The sequence below is a fragment of the Mirounga angustirostris genome, unplaced genomic scaffold, assembly GCF_029215605.1.
Source record: "Mirounga angustirostris isolate CCGP_5_RB_7025 unplaced genomic scaffold, mMirAng1.0.hap1 SCAF_1, whole genome shotgun sequence".
Taxonomy (NCBI): domain Eukaryota; kingdom Metazoa; phylum Chordata; class Mammalia; order Carnivora; family Phocidae; genus Mirounga; species Mirounga angustirostris.
Window position 1 is genome coordinate 161813918 of NW_026991709.1, and position 17465 is coordinate 161831382.

At 43.5% G+C, this 17465-nt stretch overlaps 1 protein-coding gene across 4 annotated transcripts in view; it reads right to left on the bottom strand.

The window, feature by feature from the left end:
• RBSN (rabenosyn, RAB effector) overlaps positions 1 to 13637 on the bottom strand; it is a 28077-nt gene extending 14440 nt beyond the window's left edge. Inside the window, exons 1-6 of one of the 4 annotated variants that reach the window (XM_045904288.3) lie at positions 13492 to 13637; positions 11017 to 11337; positions 7215 to 7352; positions 2904 to 3004; positions 1927 to 1972; positions 1433 to 1594 (exon numbers count right to left, since the gene is read on the bottom strand). In XM_045904288.3, coding sequence (XP_045760244.1) covers positions 1433 to 1594; positions 1927 to 1972; positions 2904 to 3004; positions 7215 to 7352; positions 11017 to 11164 — 595 coding nt within the window. In that variant the 5' untranslated portion in view covers positions 11165 to 11337; positions 13492 to 13637. Of the gene's footprint in view, positions 1 to 1432; positions 1595 to 1926; positions 1973 to 2903; positions 3005 to 7214; positions 7353 to 11009; positions 11338 to 11714; positions 13261 to 13491 lie in introns of those variants that run through there. The other 3 variants (XM_054504563.2, XM_045904289.3, XM_064591674.1) reach the window with 3 other exon arrangements.
• Positions 13638 to 17465: the final 3828 nt, after the last annotated feature.

Here is a 17465-nt window from a genome sequence, read left to right on the forward strand (position 1 = left end):
TGCAATCCTTGCTATCTTTTAAGGCTCTTCTCACACATCACCTCCCAAACCTGAGCATCCATGCTCTTGATCCCCCCAGCACTCAATGTCTCTCATATTATGATATTACAGTCTGTTCTATATGACAATAAACTGTGACTTTTATCTCAAAGGAAAGGACTAGCCTCCTGCTCATTTTTAAAGAACCTTTCTGGGGCGCCTGGGTGGCTCAGTCGTTAGGCGTCTGCCTTCGCCTCGGGTCATGATCCCAGGGTCCTGGGATCGAGCCCTGCGTCGGACTCCCTGCTCCGCAGGAAGCCTGCTTCTCCCTCTCCCATTCCCCCTGCTTATATTCCCTCTCTCGCTGTGTCTCTCTCTGTCAAATAAATAAATAAAATCTTTAAAAAAAATAAAAATAAAAAAAATAAAGAACCTTTCTTATAGTCTCCTCTCAAAGCCTCAGCTGCCACTTCCAAGCAGAGCTGACAACGATTTGGTCAGCTCTCCTGGGTGTCTGATGCAACTTCTCTCCTAATACTTATCTCTTTATAAAGCAATTATTTGTAAGTCTGTATCCTCTGCTAGACGCTAGACCCTTTGCAGAATGGACAATGCCTTATAAACCATAGGTGGGCAAACATGACCTGTAAACCAAGTCCAGCCTGCTTTTGTATGGCCCTTGAGCTAAATATGGTTTTAAAAAAGGTTTTAAACAACCTTTGTTGTTGTTTTGTTTTGTTTTTTAAAGATTTTATTTATTTATCTGAGAGAGAATGAGAGAGACAGAGAGCACATGAGATGGGGGAGGGTCAGAGGGAGAAGCAGGCTCCCTGCCGAGCAGGGAGCCCGATGCGGGACTCGATCCAGGGACTCCAGGATCATGACCTGAGCCGAAGGCAGTCGCTTAACCAACTGAGCCACCCAGGCGCCCACAACCTTTGTTGTTTAAAAAAAGAAGAAGAGGGGCGCCTGATTGGCTCACTCGTTAAGTATCTGCCTTCGGCTCAGGTCATGATCTCAGGGTCCTGGGATGGAGCCCCGCATCGGGCTCCCTGCTCAGCGGGAAGCCTGCTTCTCCCTCTCCCACTCCCCCTGCTTGTGTTCCCTCTCTCGCTGTCTCTCTCTGTCAAATAAATAAATAAAATCTTTAAAAAAAAAAAAGAAGAAGAAATGTCACAGAGACCATCTGTAGCCCACAAAGCTTAAACTATTTACTATCTGATCTTTTACAGAAAAAGTTTGCCAGCCCTTGTTATCCACCACTGTATCCCTGGACCCTAGCTAGCATCGTGCCTAGCCTATAGCAGGCTTCATGGAATCAGTAAATGAATGGATGAAGATCCCATGGGACATTCACTTAAACAAAAACGTTCAAAAAATCACCCACTAGTAATCAGCAAACAAGCCAGTCACAAGAAGAACAGGGCTAGGGCCCCACCTCCACATTACCTACTTGCAAAAGGGAGACTGATGAGCTCCATACACTTCTTGCACATAATAGACCCGCAGAGGCGGCAGTGGTGGCGGCGGTTACGGATGCTGAACTTATTCCCACAGTCCGGACAGAAAGGGACATCTTGGTCGTTGACCCAAGGCACCACAGACTTTTCTATTGCTTTGGGAAGAACAAAACAAAAATCAAACAAACAGAAAAGCTAGCCATTTTATTTTATTTTATTTAAAGATTTTATTTATTTATTTGACAGAGAGAGACACAGCGAGAGAGGGAACACAAGCAGGGGGAGTGGGAGAGGGAGAAGCAGGCTTCCCGCCGAGCAGGGAGCCCGATGCGGGGCTCGATCCCAGGACCCCGGGATCATGACCTGAGCCGAAGGAAGACACTTAATGACTGAGCCACCCAGGCGCCCCAAAGCTAGCCATTTTAAAAAGAGGTTTGGTCAGGGAGAAAGATAAATAGAGTGAATGTGAGCAAAATTCTAGAGTTACCTCGTATCTTAGCAGATTCAGTATTCGTTCTGTCAAATGCAGTGAGCTGACAAGGAGAAGACAGTGCCAAATGGAATTAAACAGGTGATGTACATACTTTCCACAGGCAAGAGGCATCAAGCAGGAATTCACACATCTTCACTTCTCAAGTCTCATCTGTCATCCCCAACCCCACAAAGTCACAAAAGCAACTTCACACTAGACAGAGTATTAGCTTGCATCTAGAAGGCAGCTCCCTTCCCCATGACCTGATTCCAATCTCGTCAGTTCTCCATTTATGCAATAACCAGAGGTAGGCAAGGATGTGGTGGGTGTGGCTACTGAAAGCAATGGGGAATTCCTGATTCTCCACGGTCCTCCTGGACAATGAAACCGGGCACATATTTCTGCCCTACAAAGTACACATCAAGAACTATACCTGCAGTTGCTACCATGCCCACCATAAAATCCAGGTTATACACAACAAGCATTTCTAGGGTCAAAGTAGAACAGAATGATTGTGGTGTGAAGACACACTCTGGTACCACAGGACAAGAAGGCCCAGTCCAGATATTCCCACACTGAATGCTGGCCCTGGATGAGTACTCCTCACAGACCTTGTCCCAAGCTTCTGTTTGTTATCGAGTATCACACACTATGTCCCACTGCATGACTGTACTTTGGACACCCAAAAGAGGAAATAATTTGAAAGCAGAAAGGTTTTCCAGCAGCCAAGTGGGCTTCAGAGGAAGGAAAAGGAAAGCTGGATATGAGGCATGTCTGTCAACCTGGGCCATCTCCTACAGTAAAACCAGCCCAGGCTAGAACTATCTACACCATGTCCTCTGCGCCTCTTAGGTGAGCTCAAGGTGGGGCGTTTCTCTGCCAGCATCCAATATATACAACACACCTAATACACACTGCAGAAATCTAATTTTTTCTCCCCCAGAAAATTTATACTTGCAGAAAAGAAAATGTTTTAAAACAACAAAATTTACCTTCTCTAACCTGATTATTAATTTATTGACTTCAACAACATAGTGGTCAATTCTGGCAGCTCGGTGTTTTTTGAAGTCAGAAAGATGGCTTCTCACAGCGCCTAGGACAGGAAATGGGGAGATGAATGACATGTTGTTTCTCTGAGAGAGCCCCTCTCCCTTGCTGCTTATCTTCAATGAATTTTATTTATTTTTTTTTACAGATGACCTTGTATTGTTTTAAGATTGTATTTATTGGGGCACCTGGGTGGCTCAGTCATTAAGCGTCTGCCTTCAGCTCAGGTCATGATCCCAGGGTCCTGGGATCGAGCCCCGCATCAGGCTCCTTGCTCAGCGGGAAGCCTGCTTCTCCCTCTCCCACTCCCCCGCTTATGTTCCTGCTCTTGCTATCTCTCTGTCAAATGAATAAGTAAAATCTTTAAAAAAAAAAAAAAAAAAAAAGATTGTATTTATTTATTTGAGAAAGAGACAGAGCACGAGTGTGGGGGAGGAACAGAAGGAGAGGGAGAGAGAATCCCAAGCAGACTCTGAGCTGAGCACGAGCCCAACACAGGGCTCGATCCCAGGACCCTGAGATCATCACCTGAGCCGAAAACAAGAGTTGGACGCTTAACCGACTGAGCCACCCAGGTGCCCCATCCTCAATGAATTTTATTTATTTTTTTTTTAAGATTTCATTTATTTGAGAGAGAGAGAGAGAGATAGCGAGAGAGAGCACAAGTGGATAGAGAGGAAGAAGCAGGCTCTCCGCCAAGCAGGAAGCCCGACATGGGGCTTGATCCCAGGACCCCCAAAATCATGACTCGATCCAAAGAGAGACACCCAACCAACTGAGCCACCCAGGCGCCCCTTCAATGAGTTTTAAACACAAGTAGAAATTCAACGAGTTTAGAGTCTTACTAAAAATTCAAAGACAAGCAAATGGAAACAAATTTGCTAAAATGTTAACCACAGTTACCTTGGAAGCCATAAAGAGCAATACAAGAGACCTCAGAGTATGGTGGAGGAGAGCCTGGACTGGAGCCTGCCTGTGCTCAAATTTCAATTCTGCCACACACTGTGTGACCTTGAACAAGTTCCTTAATGTCTGTGTAACTTGGGAGTACTCCTCTACAAAATGGGATAACAGTAGTACCTACTCCACAAGGTTGTTAGGAGGATTAAAAAGTTAAAATTTATGAACTCCTTAGAACACTATCTGGCACATGAATTTTTGTTAAAAAGGACAGTAATATGGGAGACTTTTAAAAATCTCTCATACTTTCCTGTGCTTTCCAAAGTTAGTACACTATCGTTTTTCATCAGAATAAAAACAGTCCTTCTCAAAAAGCCCCCAAAATGTTAATGCTAACGGATGTCACTGGAAGAGCTAGTTAAACTGATTCCTTGATCAGTCCAGCAGCAAAGATCCAAGGATAAACCTTCTCACACAAATGGAACCAAATGGTAGCTTGTTGTTTCAGCATATCTGAAATATCCCCTCTTCCAAAACACCAACCCACCCCAGCTGCCCTCACCCCCAGCACACAGTCCACTTCCTTTTCCCAACCATGGCCTATTCACTTATAAGTTGTGCCCCACCTGGAGCTTCTCACATACTATACTCTGCACCATCCTTGCTCTTTTCTCCCCTAACGATACTCTCTAACATCTAATTAAATTTTAGTTTCAAATTCTTAGGCGTGACCATAGATCTCTTTTTATAAGATTTTATTTATTTATTTATTTATTTGACAGAGAGAGAGAGAGAGAAAGAGCAAGCGCGAGAGCACAAACAGAGCGGCAGGCAGAGGGAGAAGCAGACTCCCTGCTGAGCAGAGAGCCCGACATGGGGCTCGATCCCAGGATGCCGGGATCATGACCTGAACCAAAGGCAGACAAACCGACTGAGCCACCCAGGCACCCGGGCGTGACCACAGATCTTAACTTTTAAAATTTGCCATTCACTTGACCTTCCACAACTCTGACTTCCTCCAGTTGTTGAAACCGGCAAGTTAATCAGAAAATTGCTCTGATAATTTAACACTGGCAATCATGAAACAGGCTATCAAAAAGCTAATAAGAATTCACATGCCTGAAATTTCTCCTTCATGTTTCAAATTGACTTTCATATGTAACTCATTACTGTATGTATACTATCAAGTTTTATTAGTTTCAGGTGTACAACATATTGATTTGAAAATTTTAATTTTTTTAATTTTAAGTAATCTCTATACCCAACACAGGGCTCGAACTCACAATCCTGAGATCACGAGTCGCACACTCTTTCCACTGAACTAGCCAGGAGCCCCTGATTTGAAAATTTCTTAAATTTTTATTTTATTATTTTTTTTTTACTAAAGTGTAATTAACAATGTTACATTATGTTATTTTTATTTTTTATTTATTTTTTAAAGATTGATTGATTAGAGAGAGAGCACAGAGTGAAAAGAAGAGGGAGAAGCAGACTCCTCGCTGAGCAGAGAGCCTGATGCAGGGCTTGATCGCAGGACCCCAAGATCATGACCTGAGCCAATCATGACCTGAATCAAAGGCAGATGCTTAACCGACTAAGCCACCCAGGCACCCCATATACAGTGTTATTTTTTTTTAATATTTTATTTATTTATTTGTCAGAGAGATAGAGAGAGCACAAGCAGGGGAAGCAGCAGGCAGAGGGAGAAGCAGGCTCCCCGCTGAGCAAGGAGCCTGATGCAGGACTCCATCCCAGGGCCCTGGGATCATGACCTGAGCTGAAGGCAGACGCTTAACCAACTGAGCCACCCAGGCATTCCTATAGTGTTATTTTTAAAGCCATTTTCTCCTACCATGATGAAAATGTTTCCACTCTCCAATATGGTAGCCACTAGCCAGAGGTGTAGACTGAGCACTTGAAATATGGCTAGTGTATGATTGAGGAAATTACTTTTATTTAATTTTAACTTATTTGAATTTAAATAGCCACATATAGTTAGTGGCTATCCTATCAGACAGTGCAGTTCTAACACTGTCCTCATTCAAAAAGACACATTCCATTGTGGCCCTATAAGAAGAATATGGTAGATGACTCTGGGTAAATATCAATTCCCTCCTTAGAGCCTGTTTCCTCATCTGTAAATGGGAATGAGCATCATGACCTATTCCACCTCATGAAGCTTTTGTGAAAAATGCAAAAGATAATGAATATGAAAGTATAATAAAGCCTTAGGAGGAAATCATTATTTGTCCATTGTATGGACAGAAAATATATTAAGTTTTGTTATCATACAACAGTTAAAGGACATGTAAAATTAGCTAGTTCAACATCATGTGGCATTTTTGGTAACAGCTCTTTTGAGATGTTATTCACAGACATACAATCCACCATTTAAAGCATACAAATTCCATGGTTTTTAGCATATTCAGAGTTGTACAACCATCACCAAAATAAATCTTAGAACATTTTCATCACCTCACAAAGATGTTTTTTTTAAAAAAAAGATTTTATTGATTTATTTGAGAGAGAGAGAGGGGTGAAGCACAGAGGGAGAGCAAGAGGGAGAAGCAGACTCCCTGCTGAGCCGAGAGCCCAACGTGGGACTCGATCCCAGGAGCCTGAGATCATGACCTGAGCCGAGGGCAGACGCTTAACCAACTGAGCCACCCAGGCACCCCAAGACGATTATTTTGAAACTCAGTAGATGGTACCATAATTATGTGTTTCAGAAAATTCAGTTGCACAAATAAGTCAATGAGTGCCTCTTGCTAGGCAGGTAACATCCTACATGAGAAGAGACAGCCCAGTCAATGGAGTCTCTGCCTCGGCTGATGTCAAACATCTGGATTCCTACCTCAGTTCTATAGTTCCTTAGCTGTTTGACTCTGGGCAGGTCCCCATACAGTGCAATGAGGATTACATGAGTACACATGTAAAGCATTTAATGCAGTGCCTAACACAAAGCAGATGCTCAGTTCATTCTGATCCATTTTTGCTCCACTCTGGGACATAAGGTCCATAAGAAGCTTAGACCATTCTGGTTTACTGATGTCTCCTCAGCTGACTTTTTCCTCTTTAAAGGTTTATTTATTTATTTTAGAGAGACAGAGTGAGCGTGCGATTAGGGGGAGGGCCAGAGGGAGAGGATCTTCAAGCAAACTCCCATTGAGCACAGAGCCTGGACACAGAGCCTGTGTGAGATCATGACCTGAGCCGAAACCAAGAGTTGGACACTTAACTGACTAAGCCATCCAGGTGCCCCACCCCCACTTCTTTTTCTCAGCTAACTCTTAAAACATCACCAAGTACATATAGATGTTCAAACATTTGCTGAATGAATGAAGAGAACTTCTTACCTAGTTCCTGGGGTTCCCACATGTAAGGGTCGACCCCTCCATAACTGAAAGACTCATATCCTTGTGTCCCTGATTCTGCTCGGTCATCTTCTCGTTTCAACAGCCTGTTCTTGGCTTTCTTAGCCTTCTGGACAAGACCTTAAAAAATAAAACAAATACCATAAATCGATCCATAAACATCTAGTAAAAAGTCAAAGGAAATCTCAAAACACAAGAGCTGATAAAATGACTATGCTTTATTTAAAAAATTTTGGATCCCAAATAAATTGTAATAATGAGTCCACAACCACTGTATTACAAATACCACAGAGCATTCATTCACTCGTATTAGCAGTAAGTTGGTTTATATAGCCAATATACAGCTAAATTACTATTCATTGCCAAATTTAAGAGCCCAATTAAAGTATAAAATGAAATTCAATGAGGGGGCCAAGGCAATGGAAATGTTTTTTTCTAGACCTTAACTGGGGAGGTGGTTACATGGGTATATACATTTTTCAAAACTCACTAAATTGCACACATAAAAACTTATGTGTAAACTATATCTTAATTAAAATAAAGTTTTTTAAAAATTAAATTCTACAGGGGCGCCTGGGTGGCTCAGTCGTTAAGTGTCTGCCTTCTGCTCAGGTCATGATCCCAGGGTCCTGGGATCAAGTCCCGCATTGGGCTCCCTCCTCAGCAGGAGGCCTGCTTCTCCCTCTCCCACTCCCCCTGCTTGTGTTCCCTCTCTCGCTGTGTCTGTCTCTGTCAAATAAATAAATAAAATCTTTAAAATAAAAAAAATTTAAAAAATTAAAAAACTAAGCATCTGCAGAACAGGGTTTTGCTCCCTGTACTGAGGAGAGAGGACCTGCTGTTTGTTAAAAAGGGACAGCAGTCAACTTGTGTGGGAAAAAATTCTTGATCCTATGTTGCTCTCATCAAGGTTCTTAAATTTTGGGTAATTATCCCTTTCTGCCCCTAGAATCTAGTAGAAAATATGAGATTTATTTTTATTTATTTTTTTAAAGATTTTATTTATTTATGTGACAGAGAGTGAGCACAAGCAGGGGGAGCAACAGAGGGAGAGGGAGAAGCAGACTCCCCACTGGGCAGGGAGCCCGATGCAGGACTCAATTCCAGGACCCTGAGATCATCACCTGAGCTGAAGGCAGACGTTTAACGACTGAGCCACCCAGGCGCCCCGAAAATATCAGATTTAATACAAAATACAATTCTTCTAGATTTAATAGATCAATACTTCATGGAGTTCCCGCAATTTTTAAGTGCTCTGTCACCTGAATAACATTAAAAACACTACCACAGCTTTACAAAAACCTAGGGAAATGCAGATATGGAGGGGCTGGCAGGCAGAGGGGGAACTGTTATACTCATAGATATGTCTCAGTTAGACAGTCAAGCTAGTGGCTACTCTGAGATGGCTTTCTCCCACTGGAAAAAATAAGGTCCACCAGAACTAAAGGACACCGTCTAAAATGCATTCAAGTAATCTCTCTTAACAACATGGGAGAGAAAACTGCCTGATGTAAACAAAGGGTTAGCAAACAGGAAACTGGAGTTGGCACTCACTAATTCATTTTTGCAAACAAGACTAAACTGTGTCGGGTTAAACAGGCAGTCCATGCCATTTAACCACTTTAGGAGGACAGAAGAACACTCTGGCAACCTTCCCAGGTGTAGCACTTCAAGAGGGGTCAATTAAGAACAATCCCATATGTTTTTAAAACCACAAAGCAGAAAAAAAAAGTAATAACAACAACAACAAAAACACAAAGCAAAAGCCACGGTTAATTTTCAACCACCTTTTCTTACACTTACTGTACAAGTGCTAAACTGAAGCTGAACCAGGGCTGGGGCCCAAACTCACTGATCAGCTTCTACTAATGACAAATTTATATTTTCTTTCTTAAACTACTTCCAAAACCTGATACCAAGGTTTGTGCTTTTGGTTTTAACATTTCACTTGACAAAACCAGCAATGTCATAAAATTTCTAAGAACCGAAAGACCAAATAAAGACATGACCTGCTTTTTGAAGGACTTTTCAAAAATCTTTGATGTCAATCTTTAAAACTTTCCTGATTCTAAATCACAGAAAACTCCCACACAAGCAAGACTTCCTTCCTGACTAAACAAATGATCATGAGACTAAAGGAATGCTTAACTCAATTTCTTAGTTCTTTCTAGAAAAACACAAGAGAATTCTTTCAAGTGTTTTTCACAACTCATAAAATTTCTATTCTATTATTCTTTAAGTGGATTCCCACATCTATTATTCCCTAAGTAACCTTAAACATTTTTCCTCTAATAAATAGGTCACCACAGGAAGCTGAAGACATTGTCTAACCTCTGTACCCACTAGCATCAACGTCTTAGTGACATAACAGTATATGACTCAGTTCAGCTGACACTCAGGCTAGACGCTCATTAAAAATCACGGCGGCCCTTCAACTGTCCAAGGAAACCTAGACGATCAGTTTGTTTGCATTCTAGCTGCAGGACAAACTGTGATTGCAACACAGGGTCTGGTACCATCAGTGACACCAAGTGGAAAGAGCGGCACTAGACTCAGAGGTGACAGAAGACCTGGGGTCAAGGCCTAGTTCTGTCAATTCCTATGCAACCTTGGATAAGTCACTCAACATCTCTGAGCTTCACTTCTTCTCTGCAGAATGAAACCAACCACTTTCTTGCAGAGTTGCTATGAGAATCAAAAGAAATAATATTTATGCGAGAACTCTGAAAACTATAAAATGTACATTTTGGGGGAGGCTTTCTAATAGTTACAGCTCTCCTCCAGCCTCATTTATCACAGCCCTCAGGATTTTGAAAATATTTGACTTTGTCATGTTTCTGGACAGAGGTTATAAATGTTAATGATTTCAACAATTTTTTCTGAACTGAAAAGTGAGACATGGAGTGGGACTATATGATTACAGGGGGCACGTGACTCACATGTGTGGAGGCCAAATTCCACTTAGAAATACACGATCCTCCCCTTCTCTCTCATCCAACACAGAATTGTGAATACACATCTAGACCTTTTTAATCTCACTGCCTTCAGAAATGCTGCCAGTTGGGAGAAGCAGGTGAAAGTGAGTTCCAGAGTAGTGGCATCATATTTAGGAGGACCGGAAATGAACACTATGTCTAGTTAAAATTGCTTTGAAAAAATCTTTCTGCAACTCTCTATGACCTGAGCCCTGGGAAGCTCAAAAACCATGTTTAACTTTTTGGGTTGTTTCTCCTTGCTTTTCAACTATGACCTTCCTTTTTCTGGCCTGTAGAGGACAAGGGATAAGTGAAGAAGGAAGAATGGCAGAAGGCTTGAATTTGTGACAGGGAAATGGGTGTACAATGTGCCTCCACTTTCAGAGAAAAAGGAAAGGAGTTCCACTCCAAATTCTTACAGGCTGGCAATTAGATAATTCAGTGTAGCAAGAGACAGCAAAGCATAAGACTTACATTTACTAAGTTCAAAGCCAGGCCCTGCCTCACTATGTGATTTCAGGCAACTTATCTAATTTCTCTGTGACTAGTACCCTCATGAGTAAAGTGGGTCTCACAGTCCAATAGTTATTGTGAGAATTAAATGAAGTTCAATCATGGGAAGACTTTGAACAATGCCTGGCACATGGTAAGCATAAGATACATGTTCATATATGTTCACTGCTATTATTATTAATTTTCTATTGTTTATCACCGATGTTCTGGTGGCATCATAGAAGTTAATGAAACCATCCCATGAGTTAACGCTCCCACTGACAGAATAGGGTAAGCAAAAAATTCTTGCCTCTTACTTTTAATTTGCCCTTTGACATCATGGTCTTCCCCAGAGTGCTCTTCCTCATAATGTGACTGAAGCTGATAGAAAGACTGCAGGTTCTTCAGGCACAAAGGGCAAAGGAAGCCCTCCCTCACTTCCCCAGGGTCATCCAGAGAAGCCATAGCAGTGTCCCTTTCAACCCCTGCAAGACAGGGGCCTCATGCCAACAGTCAGCTTGATTTCTCCACAAGGGACCAGGGCTCTCACAGCATTAGCTTAACCAAGCAGCACACAGATGATGGAGAAGTGGTATCATGGCCCTGGATGAGGTTTCCTCTTTGGAGTAGGAGAAGCTCTGAAACAGGAAAGAGGGGGGAGGAGAGGGAGAAGAAAAAAAAGGCCATTCAGGCTAATTAGCAGCAATTGAGAGTTTTCTTTGTTCTTTTCACAGTTCAAGATTTCTTAATGTGTGTTCAGGTGTTCAGTACAAGTTTGAAAACACAAAACTGCTTTCTCAAATCCTTACACCAAAACACAAAACCTTTAAAGATTTGAGAACATCACTGGACAATGGCAATTCAATGAAGTAGGGAGCACAGATTCCTGAAGATAAGAAAATTCAACTTCAAAAGCAAACAATACCAAGGCAGTTCTCTAACATTCACTCCAACTGGTCCAACTTCATAATCTGTATGCCATTTTAGTCACTGGGGAAATGTCTGAAGTACTTACCAACATACAGAAATTTTTGACTCTTCACCCTGGTCATTTAACCAACCACATGTACTGAGCTCTTACACATATGTCAAAAATGCAAATAGAAAAAGAAATAGTGTCTGCCCTAAAAAAACAAACAAAAGTAAAACCAACACCAACCAAACAAAAATCCCAACCTTAGTCTAAGGAGGAGCATTAGAAACCCAGTGGTAAAAAGAAAAATCTACTTTTTGCTTTATATTTGTAGAGTATTTTCTCTACAATGAGTTTACTAGATTTTATAAGCCAATAAATGACAGTTGAACAGCAAGCCTAATGTTCTCACTGCTTCAAAAACAAAAGGATTTGGTGCTTAAACAATTCAGGGCTTAATTAAGTTACATTTTCACTTTTACTGGGCCATGGCAAAGTCACTTCCAATGTCACCTCAGAAAAACTCCCAGTCATAGGGAGAATCCAGACAAAACCATTCCACAAAAGTGGAGAAATTTCTCCGCAAAATCCTGAGGTCACAAACTACAGGAAAGAGTAAGGGGAAATACATGACCCTCAGCTTTGGATGGAGCTGATGAGAGGGCCTGTGAAGAGGGAATGCCTGGTCCTCAAAACTGAAGGGTAGCTGTGACCCAGAAAATAAACAAATGAAACACCAGGACCCTGTTTTTTTTCCTCTAAGAAACCCCATGACTATATACACACAGATCTCAGTCCCTTTTCCAGTCACTGAAATAGTAGCTCCAGTTCCCACCCCAGCTAGTGGTTCATCAGATGCCCTGACTCTGAAAGCCCCCTTCCTTCCCATGCATTCACCCTAACAACCACAAATCAAACACACACACTACACACACACACACATACACGCACGCCCTTCACATCACAACCCAAACTTACTTCCTCAAGGAAATGCCCCTTATTGAGGCATTCTACCATGGGACAGCTCCTGCACTTCCTTCAGGGCACTTATATCAATTTATAATCACAAATACATAAAATAACTAAGTACATAAGACTCTAAGTTCTGTAAGGGCAGAGACCATGTGCGTTTTTCCCACCACCTTATCCCCATGAAGAAACGCAATAAAGCCTCAAGAATGAATGAATGCGTGAACGAACTCTAAAATCACATAACCAAACACAACACAAACCAAAGAAATGTACTACAAACCACCAAGCCAGACCCCACAACCATAACATATGCAAGCCCCTCACACCCTACACCACGCTAAAAATAAACATAAAACCTACATATCCTCAAATTATACACCCAGCATGAATGCTACCCGGCTACATGCCGCAAACACTACACAGCCCACAGTCGCACTCATCACCGCCTCGACCGCACACAACACCCGCCACATAATTCAACACGATTATGTATACGTCGCATAACCACACACAACATGAAGACTCGAGCCTACAGAGCAGGCATGACAACTTCACACATCGCACAGACGCCACACCAAACACTACAAAGAACTCCACACAAACTGGGACCCAAACGCCTCAAGCTCACACAACCAAGGAACCAAACACAAGCACTCGGGAGACAACCGCCCACCCGCCCTCAGCCGCATAACCAAACACAACTATGCACGCCCCGCCTAACCACACAACCAGAGCCCAATCGTCGCAAGCACACACAGGCGAAACTCGCGGCCCGAAAGCCACATCTCCCACCACGCACGTCACACCCACCACAACCACACACATCCCACACCCGCACGGCCCGCCCGTCTCTGTTCCCCAGGGGAGCCGTGCTCCCACCCCTCAGGCCCTGCCCGGCCCTCTGTACCCGGCCGCGCTCCCACTGGCACGCAGGCCCGTCGGGTCCTCCCGCCCGGGCTCTGGGCCTTTGCAGTCCCTCACTCAGCAGCAGCCGCCATCTCCATCGGCTGCTCGACGCTCGGCAGGCGCGCCTGCGCGGCACCGAAACCGGAAGACAGGCTGACAGACGCCTGTCGAGCGCCGAATCTCCGAGGGCGCGAAGGGGCCAAGGCGGGTTCCAACAGTGCAAGGCGGCCCGCGGCTTCTGCGCAGGCGCTGTAAGAACCAGCGGGGTGGGACTCGGTAATCTTCCAAGGTTTTCCAGGCCCAGGTGCTTACCAGCAACGCGTTAAGGTCAGACCCTAGCTCTCTTCTCCGTTGTAGAGGTGGGAAAACTAAAACCTGAGATTCTTTCGCTTTTGGCCAACGTGTGCGATGGATGAGGGGGCGGAGGTGGGGGCATGTTTAACACTTCCTCCGCGACTCCCAACTGCTGTTCTGAATAAATTTGGGTCGATTTAAAGTTCCTGAGAGCTAGAGATAAAAGGAATATTCAGGAGACTTGGAGGATGTGGAAAGAGCCAGAATAGAACCACGTTAGACGTGGAGTATCCATCCCGAGGGTATGTAGCATGGTCGAATCTGTGGGAAACCTGTGGCATTTTCAAATGCAAATCAAAACCGCAATGAGCTATCACCTGACACCTGTTAGAATAGCTCTTATTGAAAAGACAAGAGGGGCGCCTGGGTGGCTCAGTCGTTAAGCGTCTGCCTTCGGCTCGGGTCATGATCCCGGGGTCCTGGGATCGAGCCCCGCATCGGGCTCCCTGCTCGGCGGGAAGCCTGCTTCTCCCTCTCCCTCTCCCCCTGCTTGTGTTCCCTCTCTCGCTGTCTCTCTCTCTGTCAAATAAGTAAATAAAATCTTTAAGAAAAAGAAAAGACAAGAAATGACATGTTGGCGAGGATATAGAGAAAAGTGAACCCTTGTGCACTGTGGGTAGGAAAGCAAATTGATGCAGCCACTATGGAAAAGAGTGTGGGGAGTCCTTGAAAAATTAAAAATGGGACTACCCTCCCATCCAGCAATTCCACTTCTGGATATTTAGCCAAGTGAAGTGAAAGCACTAACTTGAAAAGGTATATGCACCACCATCACCATTCCCACCATGTTCTTTGCAGTATTATTTACAATAGCCGAGATATGGAAACAACCTAAATGTCCATCCATGGATGAATAAAGGATATATGGAATATTATTCAGCCACAAAAAAAAAAGACTAAAAGCTTGCCATTTGCAACAACATGGATAGACCTTGAAGGCGTTATGCTAAGTTAAATAAGTCAGAGAAAGACAAATACCATATGACCTCACTTATATGTAGAATCTAAAAAACACAAAAACAAAAACCAAGCTCATAGATAGAGAACAAATTGGTGGTTGTCAGAAGTGTGGGGGGGCGGGTGAAATGGGTGAAGGGAGTTGAAAGGTACAAACTTCAGGTTATAAAATAAATCATGGAGATGTAATGTACAGCTTGGTGACTATAGCTAATAATACTGTATTGCATATTTGAAAGTTGCTAAAAAAGAGTAGATCTTAACAGTTCTCATCACAAGAAAAAATATTTTGTAACTGTATATGGTGAATTTGTTAAATAGACTTATTGTGATGATCATTTTACAATATATGCAAACTCAAATCATTTTGTTGTACATGAAATGTATATAATATATAATGTATATATAATGACATATATGTCGATTATACCTCAATTAAAAAAAAATAGAGGATGGTCACTCAGCACCTACTCTGTGCTCTGCATTGTGCTGGTCAACACAGGGTAGATAGGCACAAAACTTCATCCCAGTCCTGGGAAGCCATTTGCTTTGTGCCCTGCCCAAGGGCTGGCATCCAGCAATGTCCTGGGCTCCAGAAGAAGAGCTGCAGAGCATGATGGGGAGATCCTGAGCTTTTGGATCAGAAGGTGACCTCAGTTCACGTTCCAGGAGTGTTACTTGACTCCTTTGCCTCCTGGTAGCACCATCTGTAAAATGGGACACAAATAATAGTTTCTGGGGCGCCTGGGTGGAGGCTCAGTCGGTTAAGCGTCTGCCTTCAGCTCAGGTCATGATCCCGGGATCCTGCTCCGTGGGGAGCCTGCTTCTCCTTCTGCCTGCTGCTCCCCGTGCTTGTGCTCTCTCTCTCTCTCTGTCAAATAAATAAATAAAATATATTTTTTTAAAAGTAAATAATAGTTTCCACTTTGTGGGGTTATGAATATTGAGTGAGGTATGTGTATGTGGCAGTGAGTGTGTGTGTATGTGTGTATGCCTTTAACACTAGCTTTGGCTCTGGACAAGAGCACTGCTTCTGCGATTAGCACTGGGCCTCCAGCACCTTCCATTTAAGAAACAGGGCTCCCAGTAGGGAAAGCATTGAGTGGAAGGCAGTGCCCAGTGAAAAGGCAGGGAGCTAGGGGTCTAGAGGCCTGGGTTCTAGCCCTGGCCACACCTTACTTTGTGACTTTGAACAGTTCCCTTCCCTCTCTTGGCCTCAGTTTCTTCACCTGTACAGATAAAATTAGTTCCAAAGACTTGCAAGCTCTGCTACTTTTTTCAACCTGATGACCAATTTTTTGAACTTTATAGGGTTGGCAGGAATGGACAGTGGTCTCCCTTTGTGCATTGGCACAGACAGGGAAGAGACCTTGCCAACCTCTCAGAAGTAAAACAGGAGACCAAGCTCTGCCTCTCTGTCGCTGGCCTCTGTCTTAGGTCCTGGTAGCCAGGACTTGGGGAGTGAAAACACCCCAAGGTGTGGGGTGTAAGTGTCTGGGACCAGATAAGTTCCAGGACAGGTCGCTCTTACAGGCAAGACTATGTTTGGGGTCAGGTGATGGATCTCTTATTAAACCATTATGATTTTGCCGCTTGTTCTACCATTTACAAAAGCCAGTGTCACATTCATCATTTCAGTTGCTCAGAAAAGCAGTGGCAATGTGACCTGCAGCTAGCTTGTGAATTAATTCTGTAAATCATGATGGATCGGCCACTGCTGTTCTATTGCTATTTTTAAGGGTGAGGATGGTAATGCTTTACACTTTATCAAAACCATTTTCATTATTGAAATCCTTTGGGTAAGGGTACCTGGGTGGCTCAGTTGGTTAAGCATCTGCCTTCAGCTCAGGTCATGATCCCGGGGTCCTGGGATCGAGACCCGCATCGGGCTCCCTGTTCCGTGGGGAGCCTGCTTCTCCCTCTTCTTCTGCCTCTGCCCGCCGTTCCCCCTGCCTGTGCTCATTCTCTCTCTGATTAAATAAATAAATAAATCCTTTGGGTAACTCTATTACTATTTCCATTTCTATAATAACAGTGGCTAATGTTTACTGAGTGATTCACATGCGCCAGTCATTGTTACATGTGCTTTATGTGCAGGGACTTGTTTAATTCTCATACAATTCTATGTGGTACCAATTAATATCATTCCTATTTTTTTTAAAGATTTTATTTATTTACTTGAGAGAGAGAGAATGAGAGAGAGCACATGAGAAGGGGGAGGGTCAGAGGGAGAAGCAGACTCCCTGCTGAGCAGGGAGCCCGATGCGGGACTCGATCCAGGGACTCCAGGATCATGACCTGAGCCGAAGGCAGACGCTTAACGACTGAGCCACCCAGGCGCCCTATCATTCCTATTTTTAAAGTGAGGAATCTGGCACATCTGGGTGGCTCAGTCGGTTAGGCGTCTGCCTTCAGCTCAGGCCATGATCACCAGGTCCTGGGATTGAGCCCCGAATTGGGCTCCTTGCTCAGCGGGGAGCCTGCTTCTCCCTCTCCCTCTGCCTACCTCTCCGTCTGCTTGTGTGCGCTCTCTGTCTCTGACAAATAAATAAATAAAATCTTTTTAAAATATAAAATAAAGTGAGGAATCTGAGGCACAGAGAGATTAGGTGACAACCTCCACTTTTTCTTCCTCTGCGAAGGCCTGGTCTCTGAGGCTTCCTG